General features: G+C 35.9%; 2 protein-coding genes across 2 annotated transcripts in view; both read left to right on the top strand.

Moving 5' to 3' along the window:
* LOC136032033 (phosphatidate cytidylyltransferase, photoreceptor-specific-like) overlaps positions 1–23632 on the top strand; it is a 239841-nt gene that overhangs the window by 81735 nt on the left and 134474 nt on the right. The window lies entirely within an intron of this gene.
* LOC136032035 (uncharacterized) overlaps positions 1–23632 on the top strand; it is a 33583-nt gene that overhangs the window by 7080 nt on the left and 2871 nt on the right. Inside the window, exons 2-4 of the mRNA XM_065712124.1 lie at positions 3316–3498; positions 7099–7440; positions 13503–13712. Coding sequence (XP_065568196.1) covers positions 3316–3498; positions 7099–7440; positions 13503–13712 — 735 coding nt within the window. The remainder of the gene's footprint in view (positions 1–3315; positions 3499–7098; positions 7441–13502; positions 13713–23632) is intronic.

Consider the following 23632-nt stretch of genomic DNA (forward strand, 5'->3'; position numbering starts at 1 on the left):
AGGGGGCTGTCTTCCTCAAAGACATAATTTCTTGACCCTTCAACTACAATGAACAAAATTACTATCTCCAAATTTGACTTGATGTATTTGGGGAAATGATGAGTGTATGGGGCTGGCTGCTTTCAAATCACTTTTGACTTTTAAAAAGGACATTATAACTTCCAATTCCAAATCAAATGAGCCCCATCTGAAGTTTATACGACTACCCATACCATAAAAACCTTGTATACCCCCAGGACATGCCTTTCTCAGGGCATTGAGGGGTTGTGTCAGCTCTACCCCCAGGACACTGGTGGGTTGTGTCAACCCTAGAGGCATTTTTATATGTACCTTGGATTATTTTCAACAAAGTTGCTATCTCACAATTTCAATCAGATTCGTTTGGCGAAAGGAGTGGGAGTCAGGTTAGAGTGATAGCTTCCCTCCGTTACTTTCGACTCTTAAACTAGAAGTAGAACTTCCAGTTTTCAACCAAGTGAGCCTCCCCTAAAGTTTATACAACTAAATTTTATACAAATTTATAAACAAAAGTTATAATTTTGATTGGAAGCAATTGGGGAAATGATTGACATGGAAGGGGTATTTGCCCTCCTCTCACTTTCGACTATTAAAAAGGGCACTAGTCCTCTCAATTTCCAATCTAATAAACCTTTTTGAAACTTCTACGACAACGCTTGCTATAAAAAACCTCAAACACCCCAGGGCATAACTTACAGCCCTAGTTCCAATGGCTGTGAATGGTGTCATGCTAAAAGACATAATTTTCGCACCTTTCAACTATGTTGAACAAAATGGCTCTATCATAATTTTCATCGGAAGTGCTCGAGTAAATGATGGACTTGGGGGGTGTTTGCCCTCCGGTTACTTTTGACAATTAAAAAGGGCACTATCCCCCTTAATTATGGGTTGAATAAGCCCTTGTTGAAGTTTCTACGATAGCGCCTTCAATAATAATATTATATGCCTCAGGGCGTAACTTACAACCGTTGTCCTGAGGGAGGTGGGGGGTGTCCTCCTCAAAGACATTATTTTCGACCTTTTATTTACGTTAAAAAAATAACTATCTCAAATTTTTGGTTGGATGTGATTGGGGAATCGGTGGGCGTGGGAGGGGGGTTATTTGCCAATCACATTCAACTATTAAAAATACCACTAGCCCTTTCAATCTCCAATCGAATGAGCCCCTTTAGAAGTTTTTACGACAACTCCTTCGATACGAAGTGCCCTGGTCTAAGACAAAAAAAAAAATCAATAAATAGTATATGGTGCCTACATCGCTATTTACTCAGGCAGCGCTATGGTCCTGTCCATGATTTCTTTAATATACCGACATTAGCGTACTTTTATTGCATAAGCCTAATTTTTATAGGTGGTTTAGCCTTATGTCTTTTATGTCTGTTACAGTAACAGACACAATATGTAGGGGGCTATAGGAGTGAGCATATGGAAAAATCAGGCTAAACCACCCATGAAAATTAGGCTTAAACAAAAAGTGTACACTAATGTCGGCATATTAAAGGAATCATAGGAAAAATTTCCTATGTAACCCATTCCAAGCTTTAATTCTTACATAGTGATGTGCTAGTTTTAATATTATATGCACAAACCTTAGCAATCTTTCTTTTCTTCTTTACTTTTAAGGCTAATTTTCATTCTAGATTTTTAATTGGTTAAACAGACTTTTTCCATTTGTGTAAAACCACTTAACTAAGTGGTACCTTCTAATTTAATATAATATTTAATCTTATTAGCATTGCAAAATAAAAGCCTGAAATAGTAAAGCCTTAAATTTCAGATTTAAATTGAACCTCTGATTTTACATTTTATATCTGATATTTCTAGAACATGCCGACACTAGCGGAATTTTTTTTAACCCTAATTTCCAGGCGAAGTATTTTTATAGTTTTACATACAAGACTGTAAGTTTCAGGCCTCTTCAAATAAACCCTTTATATTGCGATCTAAGATTCTTTTTTCTCGGAGTTAAGCATCAAAACCTTTTTTATGGCTTGCTTATACGCTCGTTAGAATTTCAGACATAAAAAACTATTAATTTCAGGATTTTTTAAATAGACCCTCTATACTTTAGTTTAAATTTCTTTCTTTTCATATTTAAGGATCGAAACCCGTTAGTTATGTCTCGAATATTCACCTTCTTAGAACTTCGGACGTAAAAGACTGTAAATTTCAGCTTTCTCAGATAGACTTTCAACTTCAATTTAAAGTGAATTTTTTTTTTATTTAAGCATCAAAACTCATTTTTATGTTGTGAATATTCACTTTTTTTTTAGGAATTTACACATATAAAGCCTTAAATTTCAAATTTATTCAAATAAACCCTATATACTTCCATTTAAAATTGTTTCTTTTCGAAGTTAAGAATCCATACCCTTTCTTTCATGGTTGTGCACATTTTTTTTAGAATGTTGGACATATAAGACTGTAAATTCCACATTTATTCCCCTTCATAGTTTAGTATTCTTTCAATTTCTAACTGTTGAAACTTCGAATTTTTTAAGGATTTTAATGGCCAAAGTTTAGATATTATGCAAACTTTTATGAAAAACAAGCATTCACAAAACACATAATAGCGGAATTCAATTGTCACCGTCTCAATATAAGAGAAAGCCAGAATACGTATACAAAAACTACAGATATTCAAATATTTATCGTACAACACATATCTATTACTATCCAAAATTCATGAAAATAAAAATCCAACTGAGCATTGGGATCAAAATTAATAAGTCCTATAACTTAAGTAAGAAACTAATTTGAAAACGTATTATTTGGATTTTAACCCTTTTATTTCAGAAAGTCAGCCAACATTTACGACAACACTAGATGTACTATTTATCGTGCCACACATATCTTTAACTATTCAAGAATCACAAACTAGAAAACTAGTACATCACATAAGTCAAGAATTCATACTTGAACCAAAACTGGATGATCACAACAAAACTTGAATAGATTTTTAAGTCAATAAAAATTATCCCATCTAAATCGTTTGAGTTATAATTACTGAAAATTTTCTTCTTTTTGTTGCGGCCTTACATGGCCGTAACACTTACTTTTGTTGCGTCTATCACTTTAACCTCCTAAGAATTAAGTCTAACATGATCTTTTTACTTCTAGATCTTTACAATCCATTTTCAGACAAAAAGCAAAAGATGTGCCCATTTTATTTTTGGGTACGACCAATGTATTGTCAACTTAAGTTGTGAACACCTGTTTAATTATAAAAAATATTGACTTGTCAGCATAATTATTTATGCTGTTTTGATTTCTTAATATATACTTCGTTTTCAACAGGCCAAGAAATCAGTAGTGACTCTGAAGTAGAAGATGCAGATCACGACAATGCTGGTTTAACCCACCAGGGATTAGACGTAATTGACCAAGTTGAGGATGTATTGGAAAATACTGAAGAACATATAGGTGATGTCGTGAATAGCTCAGAGAATGACGATGAAGTAGAAAATGAAGCCAAAACTGGTAATTTTTAATGCTACTATTGTGCAGTCCTAAATCAAAACACATTTTTCAAGGTTTTAAGTCAGAAAATTACGCATTTCTTTAGATCGTAGTGCATCAAATGTTTGGATTCTTAATTAAAGCTGGGCACAATTAAGCCATAAACATAAAACAAGTCGGCTTCCACTGCCTGAATCAGACTTGGCGTAACTTTTTGGATACCTATGCCAGTGGACACTTTACATATGTCATTGTCTACCTTTCTTCAAATTTTATCATCCAAGTTAGAAATTCTATACAACTAAACAAAATTCAGTTCAACGAAAATCCCTTGTATAGGGTTGTGTTAAAGGTACTGAGCATATTTCCGTTGATGATCTAATTATATATTTGCTAAATGGGTTTTTTGCGTTCCTCTCTTGGAAGTAATATCGATTCTACACCAAAAGTGTGATTCTTCCCTTATGTAAACATATTTTGGTTGTTTTCTCGGGACCCTTAAACCTTATTTAATTACCTATATAGAATTCAACCTGCATAGGTTAAAGATAGTGAGATACCTTGCAAATTCTTGTCTAGAAAAAAATTAAAAGGAAAAAGTATTAAATAAGTGGCTAGAGAAACGGTAATTCAAAAAAAAAATTGCAAGTCTTAATCTTTTTACCTTTTAACCTTTAACAAACATTTTAACCTTTTTAAACAAACTTTGAAACTTCAATAACTGTCATACCCTCCTCACTGTTAGGAATATTTTTGTATTTTCGTAAATCCAGAAAGTTCAAAGTTAAAGAAAGTTTCATTGTCTTTCTTTGAGGATGCATTGGCTGATAAAGAAAAGATGTTTCTACAAAAATTAAATAAATATTTTGAAATTATAATCTTGTTTAGCAAGCTGTTGCACTGAAATATTTTGTATCAACTGGAAATCTAGATTGCAAATATAACTTTAAAAAACATTGTATTATTAACTAGAGAATGTGAATTTCAAATTTGACGAATTTTATAACTTTGAAACAGAAAATCAGTTTTGAATAGAAACAAAACGATGCCCCTCCTGTTCCCCAGTTCTTCCTACCGACAACAGAGTGTTTGTTTGTTTATTCGTATTGATAAGTTGGCAAACACAGTTTTTGTGTTGAAATCTTTTTTGTATTATACCTTTTTCCCTTTTATGTGTGTGTGTTCTTTTTTATCTTTTCTAGTGTTTCTTGGGGGATGAAGTTCTTTAGTCTCTGACCCTCCTTGAATTTGCCACTGTTTTAGTCTAATAATTACAATTATAGTAATTAATTATTCTCTTATATAGAGACTTACCAAATGCTTCTGGAAGCGATGATGATGGTCTTTCGTGTTTTATATTTAACTTTGCGGCCACTGTGTTTTAAGAACCCATTTACCAAGCTTCAAGCATTTGAGATCTTATAATTTCTCAATTTTTCTAGCTCCCCTCGCCAAATAAATCTTCCTTCTCTTCCAAATACTCGATTTTTTTGATATTACTGAATACAGCTTTATTCAGGCTTAAACTATTCTTAAAATGTTCTGCCTAAGTCTCCTTAACACTTTCACTCTCAGTAATTGAGACCCCGTTCGTATCATAAACTCGAGAAGTCCATAATGACTTCTTCCTCTCAATATCTTAACATGCTTACACAATATTTGACTAGTATGCATTCTGGCTGCACCTTTTAGGTTTTCGGCTATTTATCCATAGCCTCTTCTTCATGTCTCCTTCATTCATACCTTAATTCTTCTATGCTTCTCTTACGTTATCTCATTCTCAAGAGACTGTAGACTTTACTCGATTGGGGATATTTTTTATACCAGTAATAGCACTCCTATATACCTTAGTCTTCTGTATCGATCCTTGCAATCTTTGGTTTGCAGTAACATAATCAATAAACGTAGCCGTCATATCATCATCTGAGTACTATTATGTACTCAGATGTGAGTACATAATTTTGAGATGTACTCAAAATTGGCTCATTATGTGATCAAGTACCATGCTGTTTATAACTAGATTTTTGTACATAAAAAACTGTGGTACTTAATACCATTGCTGTTTCCCTTGCCTTCAACAAATTTACCAAATCTATGATTTTATTTATGATCTATCCCTATTCATATCAAATTGGCTAAAAAAGTCGCCTGATACGCATAATCTCTTTTTACTAGGGATGCTGTCTCGCTTTGCTCGTTTGGTAGCTCCTGTATATGTCCTTATATTTTTATTTTCCGTTAATTAAGAGTCTAATCCAGAATTTCGTCATGACTATTTTTATATGGTATAACTTTATCACAAATAACTGCAAAATTGCATCTAAAAGAAAAACATGGGTAATAAAATTTGTTGTTCTATTAAAAATTTGTTATTCGAGACATGGCACCTTGTGGTTGCTCATGCTGGCCGTACTCGCTCCAAACTTAACTCCTTTCTATATTATTGTGTTTTACATGGTGTTGCAGAATATTATTGTATCTTCTTCACTTTTCCTCTCTACCGTTTTGTATTACAGTACAAACTATTTACGTTTATCCATGTTTCATACGCTCTTGCTTTTTCGTCTTTCTTTATTTTTTCGTGTAGTGTCTCTCCATGTTTCTCTGAAGGTAATATGTATTAGAAGGTAATAGATCCTGAAGGTAATGTGTTCCCACTAGTCTCTGCGCTTGTTCGTGACTAAAACCGAAAGATAGCGTTTGGGATCGAAGTGTGAAAGGATATAAGAGAGAATTTTGCAATTTTTTGAAGTTTCCAGATTTTATAGTGTTTGCTTATGGACAGTTAAAATGCTAAACCAGTTCCGAGGGTTTTTTCATTTTGAAAGGGTATTATGGATCATAGAACACGGAAATAGAAATTTTTTAAATGCTTGTTGTTTTACTTTGTATGTTAAAATAAATGAAAAACGAAATTATGGAAGATATTTGATTTCCAACAATTTGCTTAGCCTCACACTCGCTCTTAGTTTCTCCTAATTGGTACTTCAGACTTGTTTTAGTGGTAATTATCCATGTTTGAACAGCTTTGAAATTTAATGTTTGCTTATTTTATATAAATGGTTTAAAAGATTTTGTAACATGGACATGAATTGCTCTCAAGTTGCATCATTGCTGATAAAAGATTAAAAAAAACGATTTTTATGTTTCATAATCAGTTTTAAAGATTATAATTTAAAATGATTCTCAGAACTCGAAAAGACTAGAAATTAGGGAAGCCTCAATAAGACGTTTAAAAACGCGTTTGATCCCAAATATACTCATAACTAGAATTTTTTCCCTAACTTCAAAGAAAAGATTAATTTTTTTTGAATCACATTATGTAGTGAGAATTCATAACTATGTAAAGGCAGCTTGTATAGATGATCACCCTGCGTTTTCATTCATAGTCTGAACAAATTTTTGTTCTTCCTTGTGGTAAGGAAAGAACATTTAGTTTGTATTACAGTGAGTTGTAAAAGCTCCTCTTTTTTCATGTTTCGTAATCCCTTTGAATTCTGAGAAAACTTTTATTTTGATGTTTTTAAAGGAGAAACTTTGATTAAATGCGATATTTCAAGACATCCATAATTTAAACTTAGCATCATTAGATATCAATGATTTCATTTTTATCCTTTAAAGCCAATGAAACTGAAGACGAAGAATTGGAAGCTAAGGCAGAAGATCTTGGGGCTGATGATATTGAAGATGAGCCTTTGAAAGCTGTTGAAGTTGTAGAATCTTCTGTTGACAAGCATGAAGAAGTTCCTGAGGCCGAGAAATCTGAAGATGAAAGTGTAGTAGTTGTTCTACCTCCCGAAACTCGTGTTGAAGAACAGGAGATCAAGCAGCCTGATGTTATGAAAGATGAAAAAAAAATTCTTACTACAACTATGAAATACTTACCTGTTGTACCTGCAGGGTCTCCTCAGAAAACTGAAGATCCAGGCGTTCACAGTCTATTGCCATCGAAACAGAGATCAGGTAAAACTTTGTTTTAATAAACAAAAAAATCTAGTGAATTTACAGATAAAAATTGAAACTTAAAGAAAATAGACATTGCTGCTTCTCAGCCTATGCTGCATGTTCATAAAACTATCTAAAATAGGCTGCTTGGACAGTAGCAATATTAAGCGCTTTAGGATGATTTTATAATAGAAAAATAAGCATTTTAGGATGTTTTTATATGATTTGCGTCCACTTAATCCAGAAGAAATTCTGAAAAACAAACCCTTTCCAATGAATGGGTTTCAGTTTTAAAATGTATCTTTCATGATTATTTTTTAGACAAACCTGAAGTTGTGTCTGGGTAATGTTAAAACTAGAGACTAGCCTTGGGAATTTATGTCACAAATTGATATTTTCCGCACAATGGACAGAAGTAATGGCATTTCCAGGGTCTATTTTGTGGTCTGTTAGCTCTTGACTTTGAATAATGCTGAAGAATGTTTGTAGTCAAAAACTTTACATCGCAAAACTAGCTGCAGAACGTTGTGGAAGGCAAAACAAGCGAGTTCTCTTATAAATTAGTCCGTTTTTCGTGTATAGTGCTTACTGATTTCTTGATAAAAAAAAAGTCCTTGAGTTTTTTTTCGAGAATTCGAGTAGTATACTACTCGCTATTGGTGTCATGGCTGGTAAAATACCATTCATAGCATCACCAATGGGTCTTTTTCTTCTGCAGGCTTACAAAGGCTTCTCTGCTCATAAAACAACATCCCTCTTTCCCATTGATTTTGTATTCTCACTAAAGAGCTAGTTTTGAATAATTCTCAAAATGTAGGAAAGTACCGTGAGTCAACGTATGTAAGTAGGTTTTAATGGATAAATGCTCTATAGGCTGGAAAGCTGTAATATTTGTGCGATTTTACATTCCATTTTGATCTTTGCTTCCATCAGAAAAGAATTGTTCTCCTTCCTAATTTTCGCTTTTTCTGTAATTAAATAAAAAAACAAATTTTTTAACGGAAAGTAAGGAGCGACGTTAAAACTTAAAACGAACAAAAACTACTTTGTATATGAAAGGGGCTGCTTCCTCATCAACATCCCCCTCTTTACGCTAAAGTTTGACTCTTTTTCTTAACTCTACTTTTTAAAACAGTAAAAAACTTTAGCGTAAAGAGCGGGGTCTTGATGAGGAAGCAGCCCCTTTCATATACGAAGTAATTTTTGTTCGTTTTAAGTTTTAATGTCGCTCCTTACTTTCCGTTAAAAAAAGCTTGTTTTTTTATTTAATTTTTGAACATTTTTGAATCAATGCATGTTTTGATTTTGGCTGTCCGCATATGAATAAATGCAACGAAATTTGCATATTTATTTTTTGGGCTAATTGGCTTTCTCGTAGTTTTGATCGAATGATTTTGAGAAAAAAGGAGCGGGGGAGGAGGCCTAGATGCCCTCCGATTTTTTGGTTACTTAAAAATGCAACTAGAACTTTTAATTTTTACGAATCTCTTTATTAGTAAAAGATATACGTAACTTACAAATTAGCTTACGTAACGAACTTCTGTATTCTCATTTTTTTTTATTACGTATATGAAGGGGTTCAACCCCTCGTCAGTACCTCGCTCTTTACACTAAAGCTTAAATTTTGTCCCAATTTCTTAAGAATGACCCCTGAATCACAAATGCCGTAGAATAAATAGTGGAAATTACTAAAAATGCTTTAGCGTAAAGAGCGAGGTATTAGGAGGAGGTGAGCCCATCATATGCGTAATAATTTCTCTTTGTTTTAAGTTTTAATGCTTCTCCTTACTTTCAGTTGAAAAAACTTTTTCATATTTATTTTTCGTTTTTTTTAATAATGCTAGAGAATCCTGCGCTCCCTTCATGAAACTTTTCTTCCCCCATGACAAATTCCTCCAAGGAAAGTTCCCCCAACATATCCCCCTCTTCTCAACCCCCCCCCCTTCAATCTAAAAACCCCCCAGAAAACGTGTGTACACTTCCAAATAACCATTACTATATGTAAGCACTGGTCAAAGTTTGTAACTTGTGGCCCCTCCCACGGGACTATGGGGGAGTAAGTCGTCCCCAAAGACATAGTAATAAGTTTTTTTTACTACGGTGAATAAAATGGTTATCTCAGAATTTTGATCCGGTGACTTTGGGAAAATAATTAGCGTGGGAGGGGGCCTAGGTGCCTTCCAATTTTTTTGGTCACTTAAAAAGGGCACTAGAACTTTTCATTTCCGTTAGAATGAGCCCTCTCGCAAGATTCTTGGACCACTGGGTCGATACGATCACCCCTGGGGAAAAAAAAAACAAAAACAAATAAACACGCATCCGTGATCCGCCTTCTGACAAAAAATACAAAATTCCACATTTTTTCAGATAAGAGCTTGAAACTTCTACAATAGGGTTCTCTGATACGCTGAATCTGATGCTGTGGTTTTTGTTAAGATTCTATGACTTTTAGGGGTTGTTTCCTCCTATTTTCTAAAATAAGGCATAATTTTCTCGTAACTTTTGATGGGTAAGATTAAACTTGATGAAACTTATATATTTAAAATCATCATTAAAATGCAATTCTTTTGATGTAGCTATTGGTATCAAAATTCCATTTTTTAGAGTTTTGGTTACTATTGAGCCGGGTCGCTCCTTACCACAGTTCGTCACCACGAACTGTTTGATATCAAATGATTTTGACTGACATTTATCAGCATAACTTAAGAAATGATACTAAAGAGGATGAAGGAGGATCTCCTGAATCAATTCCTTCGGCCGGGAGTGCAATGCGTGGTTGTGGGCAAATCACTTGACGCTTCCCATGTTTTCCCCCCAGATTTCTCCAGGTACCCATTTAGAAATGGGTAGACTCTGGCTGATCTTATAGTCACACCGGTGACCCCCCGCTCCAAACCACATAACCAGCGACACCAGGACTTGAACCCGTTCATATAAAAATACGAAGAATATAAATGAGACAAATCTAGGCTCCTTTTTATATTCAATAAAAAACAAGATTTTTTAACTGAAAATAAGGAGCGACATTAAAACTTCAAACGAAAGAAATGATCCTGTATATGAAAGGGGCTGGCCCCTCCTCACGCCCGCTCCTTACGCTAAAGTTTAACTTTTATCACAACTCTACTTTTTAAAACAATAAAAACTTTAGCGTAATGAGCGAGGCGTTGAGGAGGGGACAATCCCTTTCATATATGGAATAATTTCTGATTGTCTTAAGTTTTAATGTTGCTCTTTACTTTCAGTTAAAAAAAAACTTTTTTTTAGTTTATGAACGTTTTTCAACTAATGAAGATTCAAATTTGGCTCACCGTACATGAAAAAAGAATTGCATATTCCATATGCGAAGGGTTGCCCCCTCCTCAATACTTTGCTCTTTACGCTAAAGCTATTAGCAGTTATAAAAAAGTTTTCTACTTTGTCCAAGAAAAAATTAGACAAACAGTCAAACTTTAACGTAAAGAACAAAGTATTGAGAAGGGTCAAACCCTTCATCTATGAAATAATTTCTTTTTGTTTTTCAAATAATACCAGTAATTCTGGCCCAGTTTTTTGTGAAATATATCTTTACCTCACGGAAAACCCCTTTGCGGAATTTTCATTACAGAGGACCTCCCCCTTCAAATTCCCTCCAGACAGTTCCACCCGCGCTGAGAATCCCTCTTCCTATAAAATTGTTTGTGGAAGATTCTGTCCGAAAACTTTTCCTGAGCATTTTTCATTTGAATATGACTTTAATCTCTAATCGATTGCTCGATCACTCTAGAAATATCCCCTTCCATGAAAATAATCTCTCAGAAATCCTGAAGCGCGGAAAAATTCTCCTGGGTGATTCCCCCGGAATATCTCCAAATAAAAAATTTAGCAAAGAGAATGTAAGACAATTAAACAGAATTTTGTATAGTAATCCTGTCAAATCCCTCCAGTTTCAAATTTCCCCTGGAACATTCACCCCCCAGAAGTTTCCCTCCCCGAGGAACATTCTCCCCATAGAAATCCACCCCAAGCACACCCCCTCCCCAAAAAAAATGTCTGAATGTTTCATAATAACAAATTCTATTCGTAAAAAATGTGCGACTTTCGCAATTTACAGGCCTATCCCCATGGTATGTGGGGGAAGGTTCTTTTCTCACCTAAAGATAAAATTATTTGATCTTTCTACTATACTGAACAAAATGGCTATCCCAAAATTTTGATCAGATAATTTTGGTGAGAAAATGGGCGTTGGAGGGGGCCCAGTTGCCCTTTAATTCTTTTGGTCACTTAAAAAGGGTGCTAGAACTTTTAATATATATTCAAATGCACCCTCTCCCGATCTTCAATGACCATCATTTTGATACAATCACCCCTGGGAAAAAAAAACAAATAAAACACGCATCCGTGATATGTCTTCTGGCAAAAATGGCAAAATTCTTCATTTTTGCAGGTAGGAGCTTGAAACTTTTATAATAAAGTTCTTTGGTATATTGAATCTGACGATGCGTTTTTCATTAAGATTCCCTTAATTCTAGGGGTTTTCCCCCCTATTTCAAAATCTGGCAAATTTTGTGAGGCTTGTGACTTTTAGTGGGTAACACTGAACTTGATGAATCTTGTATATTTGAAACCAACATAACAAGCTGATTCTTTCTAAGTATCTATTGGTATTAAAATTCCATTTTTTAGGCTTTCGGTTGCTATTTAGACAAGTCACTCCTTACTTACAGTTCGTTACAACGAACTGTTTGATATGGTCTTAAGATTTTGCATCCAGGTCATCTCTCGTTAAATTTCAATTAGAAATTTCTTCATAACATAATTTCTTCAAAGATTTGTTTGCTAATCCTTTGTTTCTATCAGCCACGGTTTCCTTATCGCTAAGTTGTGCTATTGCTTTCACCATGATACATATATGTTTCCTTTGGTCATAACCTTGGTATGGGAGTAAGATTTATAACATTCCACTTGTTTCTTTTTAGTAGGTAGGCTTCATCAGCATAGAGTTTTCTATTCACCTGAAGTAGCACATAACAAATTCGTTTTAAAGGTGCTGAGAGCAAGCTTGTAGAACTTTTTTCCAAGTATGGGGCAAAGGTTTGGGATTTTTAAATGAATGTGTTATGTTTTCCCTAGTGCTATAGAAATTTCTTATATTTTTTGTTGTCAGAGTGAAAAATACCCGCTCCACTCCCCTGCTGCTTATACCCATTATAATTATCATGTGGGATAAATATTCCTCCACCCCTTTGAAATATTATGCCACATTTGATTCCTCTGATAGGGAATAATAGTTGTGATTTTCCTTTGATTTTCGATTGAAGTAGCCCTTTCCTTATCATATAGGACCATTGGTTCGATAAAATCGTCCCTCAGGCAAAATACAAATACCACAGGCTCTTGATCTTTTTTGTAGTAATAAATACAAAAATCCAAATTTTTGTAGATAGGAGCCTGAAACTCTTACAGAACAGGTTTTGGATATGCTGAATCTGATGGTATAGTTATCAATAAGATAAGTTGACTTTTTGGAGGTGTTAACCCCCTTTTTCCAAAATCAGGCAAATTTTTTAAGCTTGTAGGTTTTGATGGGTAACATCGAACTTGATGAATTTGACATATTTGAAATCAACACAAAACACCAATTCCATCAATACATCACTTGTTATCAAAGCTCCTTTTCTAGAGTTTAGGGTATTACTGGGCTGAGTCGCTCCTTACTTACATTCGGTCCTTACATTATCAAATGCTTCGTTATCCTGAAGTGTTTTATTGTATGGCTGTTATATTTGCCTGCAGCGGAAGAATTTTTCTCTTTAAATAGTTTAATTTAGTTCACTTTAACTTGTTATTCATTTTTAATCTAATATAAGACACAACTATTTTACTGAGTGTTCAAAAGCAATTTGAATTTTGCAAACCCTTATTTTTTATTTCTAGTAAAAAAAAATCCATTAAGGCGTACAAACAGAGTTGCGTATCTCATAGATACAATTAGACACGTCCTTCTCAATTTCCTTAGGTTTCCAAGAGATAGAGGTGGAATGGAGTGCATTAGTAATTAAGGTTTTTGTCAGATATACCAATAATATTTAACTTTACAGCCGTGGAAGAACGACAGCTCAACTTTAAACCGATGCAATGTTATGCCTGCAATTCAGCTTTCCCAGTTGGAAAGGAAGTCTGCAATACACCTTTACCGAACCCAGGTAGTATTAACTTACCCTTGGTGAGCCAATGTGACAGTCCACCTAGAGAACTAGTTGGGCTTCCCGAATTCAAAGGAGGTTTTTGCCGTATAGTTTATCAGTCAGGTAAAGCTTTTTTTTCTTTTTATGTTTTGTGAAAACCTATTATAGCTCCACTTTCAATGTAGATTCAAAGCATATTATTATTAAACTGATTTGTTAATTTTTTTTTTTTTTTTTTATTTCAATGTAATAAAAACTAATAGAAAGCATTGTCAGAAAACCAATACAAATTCAAATAAAGAATTTTTCTCTTGAAGAATGTGGCTGGAAAATGAATGTTAAATGTTGAATTCTTGTATTTCTCCATGTGAAGCTAAAGTTATTTCACCAACACTAGTTGGCAAAACAAGCCAGGAATAAATAAAAGAAAAATAGATGGGCACACTAATTAATGTTTTTCAAGGGCTTCAATTCGCCCAAAACGTCAAAAATAGGACTTGAATATTCTTCATAATTCTGCTATATTGCTGCTAAAAACTAGTATTTTTATACAATTAGGCGTTTATAGAATTATTAAACGTAATTTGTCTTCATAGATCTAGTAATTTTTTTTGGGTTATTCAAATTAGTTAAAATTTTCATGAAAAAAAAAAAACTGAATTCAGATGCAGTAGGGGAGAGTCGGGTAAGACGGACCGGGGGGCAAGACGGACCTTTTGTCATTGCTCGACTTGAGCGTCACCTTTTTATCACTTGTAGAGCTAGAAACAACGGCCATCTAGTGGCAAGTTTCGGAGCGAAGTCTGAGAGTTGAAGCCAATCTTGTCTTCGAGAAAAATATTTTTATTTGTTTTCACATTCTCGAAACCGGCTTTTGAGGTAAATGTTTTTCTTTTCTGGTGTTTCTAATGTTCTGTTTTATACTGTGGTAATTTTTCTTACAAATATGGAGGTCTAGGAGAGTGTGTGAGACATTAATTTTTTTCATTGCAGCGCCATCTTATGTTATAATTTTTAACTATTCCGAAAAAGCAGGTTTAGGGTAAGATGGACCACAGAGACAGCGGGTAAGACGGACCGGTCCGTCTTGCCCCCTATCATCTGGGAACTTTTTTGAAGTTATTATTTTTTACGTATTTTGTGAATATTGTGTTGCATTTATTGTTCCCGTATGTCAATTAGAAATATATTAAGCTGTCTCTCTTTTGCAGAATGGGAAAGTATACTAGGAAAACCACCCACAGTCTCCACGATGACTTACTGAGAGCAGCTGCTATGCGAGTTAAATCTGGTTTGCCGCTTCGCAAAGTTTCGAAAGAGGTTGGTTTGCCACGAAGCACAGTGCGAAGAGCAGTTGCAAAACTCGACGCAGCAGAAGATCCCCAATCAGTGAAGTTGGCAACTACCTTCAACTTTAAAAGTGTGTTCTCAGCAAACGAAGAGATACTTCTGATGGACTATATGATCACGGCACAGCACATGCATCATGGACTTACGAAAAAGGAAGCAGGTCAGCTTGCATATGAATATGCCCAGGCCAAAGGGAAGAATATGCCAAAGAACTGGACTGAAAATAAGTGTGCAGGAAAAGACTGGATGAATAGCTTTATGAGTCGTGTTGGGCTTTCCCTAAGGTCCTCCGAAACGACAAGCCTTGCCAGAGCCACCAGCTTCAACAGGACGAATGTCAGCGAATTCTTCAATAATTTAGAAGAGATGCTTATAAAGCACAAGTATCCGCCGAATAGAATGTATAATCTTGACGAGACTGGAGTAACCACCGTTCAAAAGACACCAAAGGTGGTTGCAGAAAAGGGATCAAAGCAAGTTGGACGCATTACTTCGGCTGAGCGAGGGACGCTGGTAACAGTCGTAGGGTGTATCAACGCAGCTGGCAAGTCGATAGCTTTTTTCTTTGTCTTTCTACGAGTGAACTGGCTTCAAAGTTTTCTCAATGGCACGCCCCCTGGAAGCACAGGAAAATGCCAGCCGTCTGGATGGATGACAGCCGAAATCTTTTCGGATATGATACGCCATCTGATCTCCCAAACCAGTTGCTCGCCCACAAATCGACTTCTGCTGATTATGGATAACCATGATTCGCACGTCTCATTGAGCGTGGTTAATCTTTGCAGAGAAAACGGCATTGACGTCTTAACGCTTCCGCCACATTGCAGTCACAAGCTGCAGCCTCTTGATGTTGCTGTTTATGGGCCATTCAAGCGATACTACAATGAAGCAGCTAACTCGTGGATGATTTCGAACCCAAACAGGAGGATTACCATTTATGAAATCGGAATATTCGTTGGAATCGCTTTTCCAAGAGCTTTCGTCATGGAAAACGTACTAAGCGGGTTCCAAAAAACAGGAATATACCCTTTCAATAGGAACGTTTTCCAAGATCACGACTTTCTCAGTGCCTTTGTGACAGACCGACCAGCACCAGAGACGTCTCCCATGACAGGCTAGTCTGCAGTTCCATCAACCAGCCCTGGCGACGAGAGCTTGAATAACGACGTGCTGCCAACTACCAGTAGCTCAGTGATTTCTGCGACTATGCCAGTGACTCCAGAGTCGGTTCGTCCTCACCCTAAGGCGAGTTTCTATGCAAGAGACGGAAAAACGTCTAGGAAAAGAACAAAGTCCAAAATTCTGACGAACACACCTGAAAAAAACAGACTGGAAGAAGAATTTGAGTTGAAAAGAAAAAAATCAGAAAAGAAAGCTCAAAGAAAACGGCCTGAAAAGAGAAACCTCTCCAAACAGCCTGGGAACGGGGAAGACAGCTTCGATGAACATATCGCGCTGGATGATGAAAGTGATGACAGCTTGCATTTGGATGGGTCAGAGGAGGAGGAGTTTCTTGATGGAACCGAACCAAAAAGTGGGGATTTCTTGGTTGTGAAAGTGCCGACCAAGAAAAGCTTCAGGAATTATGTTGGAGTTGTGTGTGATTGTGAATCTGATGGTTTCCAAGTTCAGTTTTGGAAGCGATTAGCTCCATCGAGCAAATTCACGGCAACTGAAGAGATGAGCTTCGTGCGAAAAGAAGAGGTCATCATGAAGCTGCCAAAACCGACCCCTTCGGGCGGAACGACGAGACAGTCGGCTCAGTTCGTTTTTCACGTAGATTTGGCCTCGTACAGTGTTTAAATATAGTTATTTGCTAACTTTTTACTTTTTTACTTACTACTAGTATTTTAAGTATTCGAAATAAAATTGTTTAGAGACAATCAATCTTTTTGAGCAATTGGGTCCGTCTTGCCCAAAGGGCTGGTCCGTCTTATCCTATGGGGTGGGCAAAATGGACCTTTTGACCAACTTCAGTTTTTTTTATCTGGGCCCGGAAATACGGCTGATTTATGTGTGAAGAAGGTTTCTTTACATAACTCAATGATTTGGGGACAAGTTAGACACCTTTCGTCAGTCGTTGCTTGTTTCCAACCTCTTCCGCAGACGAAAAACCAAAATGGGGTCCGTCTTACCCGACTCTCCCCTACTCTTTGGCTAATCTCCTTCAGAGTAGTTTCTTATGGCTAGTACATACACTTCCAATCGCATCTTTCATTACTGGAAGCGGCACTGGAGCGCTTATTTTGGAATAAATGGACTGAAACTGTCCCTTACCCAAAGGTTTGACAATTTGTGCATTATACCCTCAATTTGTGCATTATACCCTCATAAAAACCCTCTTTTAACTGTACTCTGGTGATGACTCTGTCGTGTAGAGGCAACCCATGACGATCCATCTTACTTGAGTAAATAGTGCAGATAGAAGAAAACAGAGAATAAATACCGTTGATTTACAAACACAAGGAGAAAAATGCAGTAAAACATTTTCCAGAGGTCTCACCCTGGAAATACTCATGGCAACTGGGCAGAGGGCTTGCAATTGTACCCCTTTGTTTTTAAAAGCAAGGCCGATATACCTGTATACGCTCTTCCTCCACTCCAATCTATTTAAAGCCTTAGTCTTTTATCTTTCATGCTAAAAATAAATAAGTATAAAATCGAGATAACTGAAAAAACTAATGAAAACAAACTGAATATTTAATATATTGATAATGATGTTAATTCCTAAAAACCTCAGCAATTAAGATTTTATGTCCCGTATTTATTTTCCAACGGTAGAAATATAACAAGAAGTTTATGATGTATTTTGTTTCCAGTAAAACTCAAGTGACACAATGAACTTTTTACGAAATAAGAACTAACGAAAATTAGCGAAAAGAGATCATCTATCCCTTAACTTTCATTCATTTAGAGGAATGTGGGTCCCGAAAACAGCAACATTCTAGCCTTTTCTTGTATAGTACAACTAATCTAACTAAGTACAACTACCTCTAAGAACTCGCTGCACCAAAAAGCTGCCTGAGGCTTATACAACTCTAAACGCTCCTTCTTCATCCCCATATATTCAAAGCTTCGCTCTTTAATGTTTCATCCCCTAAAATAAATAACTTTAATAATCAAGATAACTGAAAAAGACAAGGAAGATAAACTGAATAATTAATATATAATGATATTAATTCCTAAGAATATCAGTAATTAAGATTTTATGTCCCATATTTTCTTTTCAATGTTATAAATATAAAAACAAGCTTATGATGTGTTTTGTTTCCAGTAAAACTCAAGTGAAGCAATAAGCTTTTAATAAAGTAAGAACTAACAAAAACTATCAAAAAAGGGGTCCTCTATCCCTTAACTTTCATTCATTTAGAGGAATGGGGGTCCCGAAAATAGTAATATTGTAGCATTTTTTTATATTACAACTAATACTACTACCTTTAACAATTCACTTCGGCAAAAACCTGCCTCATGCCAATACAACTGTACACGTTCCTCCTTCGCCCAAATCTATTCAAAGATTTACTCTTATTCCCCTGCCATCAAGTTCCAGTTTCCGGAAAATCCTTGTTTATGACCTCTTCTCAACCCATTCAGGAAGTTTTTTTTATCCCAGATGAACTGCAAAAAGCACAGTTCATGGGAATCTGTTATCTTTCACTCTTAAAACATCTTAAGTTTTATTTTATTGTAGCCCAAGAAAGTAAGATCGAACCACTTTTCTTTCGTGCAAACGAATGCTTGATACTTGATCAGTCAAACCCCTGAGACTATTATATACAGTGGGATATATACTGTGATTACATATCAATACCATGCCATCCAATCTATGATTTTATTTCCATAGAAATAAAAAGCTGCGATCCTAAATTATTATGCCTTTAGACTCCAAAACTTGAAAACTACTACCCCAATAGTATATACTCAAGAACACCGGCCTGGGCACTAAAGTCCTGATTGTAGTTAGAACTTTGTCTTGACTGACTCAAACACTGCATTTTAAAGGTCCCATGTCAAAATACTTCGGTTCACATTATTATCAAATGACTATACTGTATCAAAGGGTCAATAAAAGATCATACCTTCGATCTTTTATTGACTCAATAAAGGGTTGTACCTTAGTTGTAGCGGGGGCTTGTCGGATTCCTTGGGACCCACCCATAGCCGCTTCTCTTTTCTTGCTTTAATGATCTAAGATGATGAAGAGGTTTAACGGTGATCCCCCTCAGGGCAAAGTGCTGGTGCAAGTTACGTAATAGTGAATATTTTCTTCGAGATGCAGGTGTTAATTACCTAATTGGGAATGTTTTCTAAACGATGCAAGTGGTTGTCACGTAATAAGGAATGTTAACCTGTGTTAAGGAAGATGCAATGTCGCGTGAATTGCTAGAGGTCAGGGGCCCAGTGGGGAATCTACGCTTGTAACTGAGGAGGATACACACGTGGGTGCTACGCAATGGCAGCGCACACGTGGGTATTACGTAATGAAGGGGCACAAGTGGGGGTTACGTAGTAGAAGTGCATACATGGGTGCTACGTAATGGCGGTGCACACTTGATTGTTACATAATGACTGTGCACACGTGGGATACTCAGCAATGACGGTGCACACGTGGGATGTTGCGTAATGACGGCGTACACGTGGAATTTTACATAATAGTTTAAAAGATATTTTTCTTCTTATTGCGTTCTCTTTTATTAGAGATTTCATTTTCTTTTAAGGCGTTTTTTTTTCAAAGAACCTTTGTAATCTAGAGACTTTTGTCCGCGTTAGGATTTGAAAGAGATGCCCATCTAATGGAGTGGAGCACTAGACAGATGGACTATGAAAGCCTTTGTAATATCATTATTCAGGGAATACTTTCTACACTATAACCAATTCGACACACGGAGAATTTCCTGTACCGCTTACTAGAATGATTAAATGGATTGCGTGTTTTCCTATGACTTCAATAATTGACATGCAGGGTAGAAAATTGATTACTCCAAATTGGCTAAATTTGAAGTATACCCGCTTGTTAAGTAATGCTTTAGAGGGTATTATTAGATATCATTGTGGGTTGCTCTTAGTGCATATTTTAGTTATAGAGTCTTTTACGCTATTGGAACTCTTATATGCTATCAGAGATGTAATAAAAGTGTCACAAACGTTATAAAATCATGAAAACACAGAAAAAGCAGTTAAAATTCAACAAACTAAAAAACAAAACATGGAAAAACCTGATATAGATAAAATACAACAAAATAGAGCCGTGAACAAAAGAGAGGTGGTAACCCTAACAAGCAATTCCACGCAGGGAGGGTTGTTATTAGAAGTAATTTAAGCCATATGCAAAGATATTTCCGAGATGTCATAATGAAAATTCACCGTTTGTTTGAGCCAAACTATGCTTATTCACCCCACCGCGACAATGTGTGGTTGGCCCACCCGAGCAAGCAATTTCAGACAGGAGGATTGTTATTAGAGGTAAATTTAATCCATATTAAGAGATATTTCTGAGAGGTCTTAATGAAAATGAATCGTTTCTATTGCCCTACAAAATGCACCTGCAAAAAAGAGACACATTTTTGTAGTTGGTTATTTCTCAGATGTTTTAACGAAAATTCCAAGTTTCTTGGAGCCACTACTGTGTATATAGTCTTGAAATTGAGAAAAATGGACTTATGGACTTTGGGAGTGAGGAAAATTTTCAAATTTTCGATAGGGAGTAGAAACTTATCGGTCTTCGATTTACTGGGAGTAAGACTGAGCTCCTGGTGTTCATTCACCGTAAAGATTGTCCAACAAATGTACAGTTAGGCGAACATGTTATTAAAGCACAAGATACACTGACGTATCTTGGTGTACTAATTTGGTCAAATCTTCGCGCCACGCGTCAACTTTTGAAAGTTTTTTGCCAGAAAATCTAGGAATGCGCACGGTTTACCAGTTACGTTAAAGTTTAAATTTAACTGCTATATCTTAGATAGCGTTTCTAATGCATTTGCTGGTCAACTTCTACTTGGCTTTGCACCATTTTTGTCTCTTCTTACAGCTTCAGTTATTAGGGATATATGGAAGTGTTTCTACAAGTAGGCAAAAAATTTGCTACGACTGTCTCTCTGGACTAACAATAGCTCTCTATCCTTGCGGTATGGAGTTACTAGTATCGTGTCCGCAGTGCAGAAGAGAAACGAGAGACATCGGAGGCGAATCATTGGTGTAAGCACCTCTGAAATTGTCCTTTGTTGATAATATGTCTGGTCTCAGATATAATTGCCATTATTTGTATTTTACTTTTGCTTTCTTTTCCTGTTAGTTCTTCTCTGTTTTGGCTTTGTTTGTATCTGTCACAATCTATTTGTTTCTTTCCTTTTTTTCTTATACTCCTTCAGTGTTGTATTTTAAATTTACGATGGGCATTAAATTGATACGTACATACAGGTTTACTCCACCGTGACAAAATGTGGCTGGCCCACCCTAGCAACCGATTTCAGGGGGAGGGTTATTATTACAGGTAAATTTCAGCCATGTTAAGAGATGTTTCTGAGAGGTCTTGATTGAAATGCATCATTTTCTATTGATTTATTAGACGTACCTGCAAGAAAAAAAAGACACATTTTATATTCTGTTATTTCTTAGAGATTTTAATGATAATACCACGTTTCTTTGAGCCAAGACTATGTATATTCACGTCACCACGACAATATGTAGCTGGCCCACCCTAGCAAGCAATTCCAGGGCGGTTGTTATTAGAGGTGAATTGAAGCCATATTTAGGGTTATTTCTAAGGAGTATTAATTAAAATGTATATTTTCTATTGCTCTAAAGAGACATATTTTTGCATTCGATTATTTCTGAGAGGTTTTAATGAAAACGCCACGTTTCTTTGCGCCAAGCCTATTTATATTCACGCCACCGTGACCATATATGGCGGGCCCACTCTGGCAAGCAATTCTGAAGAGGTTGTTATTAGAGGTAAATATAAGCCGTATTAAGAGATATTCCTGAGAGTTCTTAATGAAAATACCTCTTTTCTTTGACTGGGTGTCAGATCTCAGTCCCCCTTCACCGAAAAATTATTTTAAAACCTTCCACTTTAACTTTAAGCTGTAGAACGTGCTAGTCCAAAGCAGTTCAAGCCGTCTTGGCAAACTACAGATGACACACGGCATACTTTGATAATCACTATCACACATTCGGCTTTTTTTGGACATTTTCCTCCAAAAATATTCGTTTACACAAGAATCAACCGTTTAAACTTAATGGAAAATCCCCAATGACGTTTCTTTTTATGAATCCTGGCAATTCAGCCCAGCGTGGCATAAACTACCTGCCCCAAAACACCCTCTGGTGCACACTATTACATCTAAGGGTTTCTCAACCTCTTTTCCCACAAAGTAGCTTCATAAAATAAAAATGACCATTGTTTTTTTATTTGAACACCAGAAAATTGCCAATTCATTGTTAAATTTTGATGTTCCATGACCATTCATGGTCATAAATGGCAATGGCAATACATGGCTGGCCCCTGACATTCCTGTGATACATTTTATTACTCCTATGACATTCTCCACCTTTCGCTGCTTCCGGGATTTCGTATGCGATTGCCTCTTGGCAATTGCAAATAGCTAGTCTATTGTACGTTTTCGAGCATTATCATTTGTATATTGGAATGATTGACACTCACATCTTATTTTGAAAGGTGAAGATCAAATACTTAAAGAAAGTGAGTGTTCATCAAAAAGCTATCGAAGCATTGAATGCTGAGAAAGATAAATATTTGAGTTATGAAATAAGTTCTAATGGGGATCTTATTGGAAATGTATGCGTGCGTTGCTATTGCAGTAAGGTGTTAACTTCCATTGGAATACCAAAAAATTCAACATTTCTAGTGATGGTGGATATACGAGAGTGAGATCTAAAGAGTTGATAACACGTAAAGAGAATGCGAACTTAAAACAGATAGTGACGGCGAAGGCCAAATTCTTGCCACTGCTACTGGTAACATGTTACCTATTAATAGATCCTAGCACCATCCTTCTCTCATTAGCATTCAAAAAAAGAGAAGAAGAAGACAGTCCTACTCCACCACTAATGTCATTTCCCATATCTTATCCACGTGTCAAAACTGCAATCTATGTAAAAATAATGTCGCATTAGACAATAAAACCACCAATGATAAAAAGGGCTTTGACAGACATTATCACCAAGGAATATGAAGATGAATCGATGAAACACAAAGCACCAGCAAGCATTACCACTACCATCATGGTTTACCAACAGATTCAGCCCATGAATCCGATATTACCCAATAATGAAAAGTATGACGAGATTGTTAAAAGTTTTGTATAGCCCCGAAATGGAAATATATGACATCTAAAGAGAAAACATTATGATTTGTTTCATGGGGCGCATTTGAGGCATTCGTTTTTATGATCATATTTCACTTGCAATTATTTCAATAAAAATATTTTATTGCATTACTGTCATGTTTCCATTCTTTTTAAGGTACGCTAACAACTCCAATGTTTTTTACACGCTAGGTTAGGTTAAGCTAAGTTAGATGGCTTGCCATCTAACCTAAATTAACTTAGCGTGTTTAGGTTAGCTCGGTTAGTTTATCCTACCCTATGTGTCTGACTGTATGTGTGCCTGTTTGTCTATCTTTGTTTGGTTGTGCGTTTTTTTCTCTGTGTGCTTTTGTCTCTTTGTCC

Source organism: Artemia franciscana, chromosome 10 (assembly GCF_032884065.1).
Source record: "Artemia franciscana chromosome 10, ASM3288406v1, whole genome shotgun sequence".
Taxonomy (NCBI): Eukaryota; Metazoa; Arthropoda; class Branchiopoda; order Anostraca; family Artemiidae; genus Artemia; species Artemia franciscana.